The sequence below is a fragment of the Chenopodium album genome, chromosome 1, assembly GCF_948465745.1.
Source record: "Chenopodium album chromosome 1, dcCheAlbu1.1, whole genome shotgun sequence".
Taxonomy (NCBI): Eukaryota; Viridiplantae; Streptophyta; class Magnoliopsida; order Caryophyllales; family Amaranthaceae; genus Chenopodium; species Chenopodium album.
Window position 1 is genome coordinate 80,634,011 of NC_137834.1, and position 4,353 is coordinate 80,638,363.

Here is a 4,353-nt window from a genome sequence, read left to right on the forward strand (position 1 = left end):
CAATTCTTGTTTTATCCAACTTTTATATCATAGAGTACATGTATGGAGGTTATAAAACACCAAATACGAAAATAAGGTCCTATAAGATAATAATAATTTTAGAGAATATAAGTTGAAGTATAAGTTGATAGGAAGGATAAGATAAGGATGTAAAAGTTCAAAGAATATAAAGTACAAGCTAATAAGTTCATATTAGATTAGTCTAAGACTAATAAGATAGGTAAAAATAATGTGAAAAAAACTAAATATTATCTTACTTGTCTGTAAACTTGTTACCAGGCAACAAGTCCTGCAACATAACTTGTTACCAGGCAACAAGTCCTGTAACGTTTCAAGCATTGCAACAATAACATTATGTAATATGTAGTGAGCTCTTCACTCATTGTTACTTTTCCTATGATTTCCTTCCCCTGTTAGCCTCTTTTCAATGCTTAGCCTCATCTCCAACAATTCTAGTCTTCGAAATATGTCCTGGCAATGGCAATTTTCCGTGCTATTGACAGGCTCAAAACACTGGCAAATTGGCAATCAGTATATGAGGGGATGACCAGAAGATTATTTGTTTCAGAATCATGCGTTTCAACAATCCCTGACTTGTTTAAAACACCACAAAAACCTGTTATGAAATTTTAAAGTAAAATCATTCGTACTATACTAGCTAAATTTAGCCAATTTCCTTGGTGTAACAATTAATTACAAAAAGCTCCCCTTAAATGACAATTCCTCCAAAACCCTAATTTACAGATAATATAACATCAGGGGAGTAATGTATTGAAGCAAATTCTTCTGCGAAACCAGAAGCAAAAGAAATGAAACAACGAGACACAAACCATAAACTATACTTGTAAGGCTTATGTATAACAACCAAAGGATCATTCATTCACTCCTGTGTTGGCTACTTACGAAACAAGAAAGTAAATTAAGTAATACCAGTCACTAGTCTCTTAAGCAGAATCAGAAGACGAATCTGAAGTAGAAGGTGAGATGGCAACATGAACAGATCTCTTTGGCAATGTGTTATCTGGACAAATGACTTCCACCATTCGTGATGCTCTACGAAACCGATTTAATTGCATTAACATCCTTGACCGAGAAGTCTTCTTGAGGAGGGGTGTATGTACAGATAATCGCTCAAGCACAGGAGAGCAAGCAAGTAAAAACTCGATCAACTTCAGCTCTGTAGTAAAAGCATTCAAAATTCCAACTTTGGCACACCTGAGGTGGTGTAATGTGAAATCAAATTTGGAGTCCACTAAACCTCCAGCAAGATTTGTGCTTGAAATTACCTAAAAGTATTTTGTGAAATTCACATGTTAGAACTATCAACTATACTCAGTAATACTTCGTATAAATTTAGTACAAAAAAATTCATAATTTTAAGATTCCAGAATCTACAATTGCGATGGTAAAAGAGCTAGAACTTCACGTATTAGCCTTATTTGTTGATACATTCATAAGAGTGAATCAATTCTATGGTTCTATGAATCTTCATTTATCACAAATTCTCAAAAATCCATCTCAGAACCTGAACACTCCGACAAGGGTAATAGACATGTGACAACACTTTTTACCAAAAACATGGATACATTCATACATCTACTTTATACCCAATTTGGAAACTTAAACATAAATTTCAACCAATTTTGAGTTACAGAGTGAACTACATAGGTGGAGACAGAGATCCCACCATAGATATGAGTTACTTACAGTGATTTTAAGTGTTTCAATGTTAGGAAAGCTCTGAATGCAGCTAATCACAGAAGAGAAGTCATCCAGAGAATCGAAATGAAGTGATAACAATTCCAGATATTTCAGTTTATCAAAGGTATTACGAATGCTGCCTGCATTAATCAAAACCTGCAGCCATAACATATTCGAAAAATCTAATCAGTAAGGATAAAGTAAATCATGGATTTAATTTTTTATCAGCTATCCAAGCACCACTTACCCTACAAAAGTGACCTCTAAAACATAGCCTTTCGAGTTTACTTGAATTTGCAAGAACTTTAGCCAGATCACCTAAGAACCCCTTGTGAACACCGACCAGTTTCTGAATACCAAACGAAGCTGACACAAGATTCTCACAAAATTTCACATCAAGTGACCCGAATACCCAATCAATAGTCAGGTATCTGAGTTTGGGAATATCTATAACAATGTTCATGTGCTCCAAACCAGTAAAGTTTGTTAAAACTAATTTTTGTAGTACTGGGCAACTGCCAATTAGATCTTTGAAAGTCTTGTATCTTAAAACAACTCTGTCAAGCTCAAGGCTTGTCAGCTTTGGGAAGCCTTCGAAATTAAGAGGAGACCTGAATATGCAGAAGTGAAGCTTCAATTTTTCCAGGTCACCACAGGAGAAAAGACGCGAGCTCAACTTAAGAGGCGCCATGCATGCATTCCAAAGGCTAAAATCTCTAAGACCATTTCTTGAAAGATGAGAAATCCACTGATCAACATCTGGACAGGCATTTAAAGAAGGAACAAACAATGAAAACTTGTGAATGGGACCTTCATGTTGAAAGAGAATTTTGCTTACAATACTGCAAAACTTAAGAGCCTCGTGTACTTCCTCTTTGAGCACACTAGTAAAAAAGTGAACATCGAAAGTAAGATGGGGGGTTGAAGTCCAAATGTCTTGCCACTTATGTGAAAGAATACACATTCTAGCAGCATCACGGAGAGGCAAGCGTTCCCAAATTTCATGTATCACATCCCTCGGCAAATCACTAATTATATCAGCTTCAGTGTCATTATTGCTTCTTTTGATCTTAATTCTGGTATGGTCCATTACCTACTAGATTTGAACATTCAAAATCAACTACAGGACTTAATCAGAGAAAACAACCATAGTTTAATAGTTCAATTCATACTACAGGAAATTGGAATAGTGTAAATCGGAACAGAACATACACCCATATGATTCATACTTCATAGTGCCAAGGCATAAATCAACACTGGCATATCAATATCAAAATCCGAGGTCACAAATCGCAAGCAAGATTATTCGAAGAACACCTACACCCATATGATTCATAGAGCTAAGTCATAAATCAACACTGGCATATTAATATCAAAATCCGTGGTCACAAATCACAAGCAAGATTATTCGAAGAACACCTACATCCATATGATTCATAGAGCTAAGTCATAAATCAACACTGGCATATTAATATCAAAATCCGTGGTCACGAATCGCAATCAAGATTATTCGAAGAACACTACCCACAACTAGATTAAATTGAATATCCAGACAACTCATCACATCTTAACAAAATTCTGATGATTGCTTTATTTAAACTTACTAATTAAGTTTACAGCAACATCTAAGACCTTACTTAATAGAAATCTTCAATCATAAAATGTTAATTAATCAAAATTATAACAGTACCAAAATCCCTAACAAAAGGAAAATTGCTTATTTCCATCAACAACGAATTTGTAAAACAGAAATCAAAACTTAAACCCTAAAAAGCAAAAATCAATGCATATGATCGAAATGAGCTCACATTTCCTTCGTAATTCACCATATTTACCCAGAAATTTACCAAAAATTAACTTCATTAAACTAAAAATTAAAAGAAATCGGAATGATCATATGCATAAATAGGCAAATTGAACGAAGATCATTGACAAACTACTAAAACATATGAAGAATGATTTAATAAAATAATAAGAAAATTAGAGGAAATTGTTAAAAATTGGGAAAAGAAATTACCTCGAGAAATGCAGAAGAATTGGCGGGAAGGAGAGAGAAATGAGTCAATAAAGAGTGCTGCAAAGCCTGCAATAGTGTGGTGGTCAAGTGGTGTATTTCTCACTTGAATTTTCCTTTACATTTAGGCCTGTTTGGTTTAATGTAAAACATTTTCATTGGAAAATTAATTTTCATGGAAAACATATTTTCAAGGAAAAACACAATTGTAAATTAGTTTTCCTTTGTTTGGTTACATACAAGAAAAGTCCAAGAAAAATAAAAAATAGGAGTGGAAATGTAAGGATGAATGAGAGGGAAGTAAAAAAAGAGGTAAGGAGGAAATAGGAAAATGTAACTTCCCTTGTTTTTGGAAGGAAAATGTTTTCCATCATTAAGGATGAAATTTTCCACCCTTGAAAATTGTTTTCCACTCCTTAACAAACCAAACAAAAGAAAATAAGAAAAAATGGAAATTCATTTTCTATGAAAACCTTTTACATCAAATCAAACAGGGCCTTAATCTTTTTTACCAGTCTAACCTTATTACTCCCTTAAAACTTTCCCTTATTCTATTAATCGTTTCAATGATGACAACTTTAAAATTAACCCATCAATTATTATTATTATTATTATTATTATTATTATTATTATTATTA

The 4,353-nt window shown here is 33.5% G+C and overlaps 1 protein-coding gene across 1 annotated transcript; it reads right to left on the bottom strand.

Moving 5' to 3' along the window:
- Positions 1-447: 447 nt before the first annotated feature.
- On the bottom strand, positions 448-2,791 carry LOC145611602 (F-box/FBD/LRR-repeat protein At1g13570-like). Its single transcript, XM_081666977.1, has 3 exons — positions 1,949-2,791; positions 1,708-1,857; positions 448-1,286 (listed from the first exon to the last, which is right to left on the bottom strand). Exons 1-3 carry the CDS (start codon positions 2,789-2,791, stop codon positions 945-947), a joined length of 1,335 nt encoding a protein of 444 aa, XP_081523103.1. The 3' UTR covers positions 448-944.
- Positions 2,792-4,353: the final 1,562 nt, after the last annotated feature.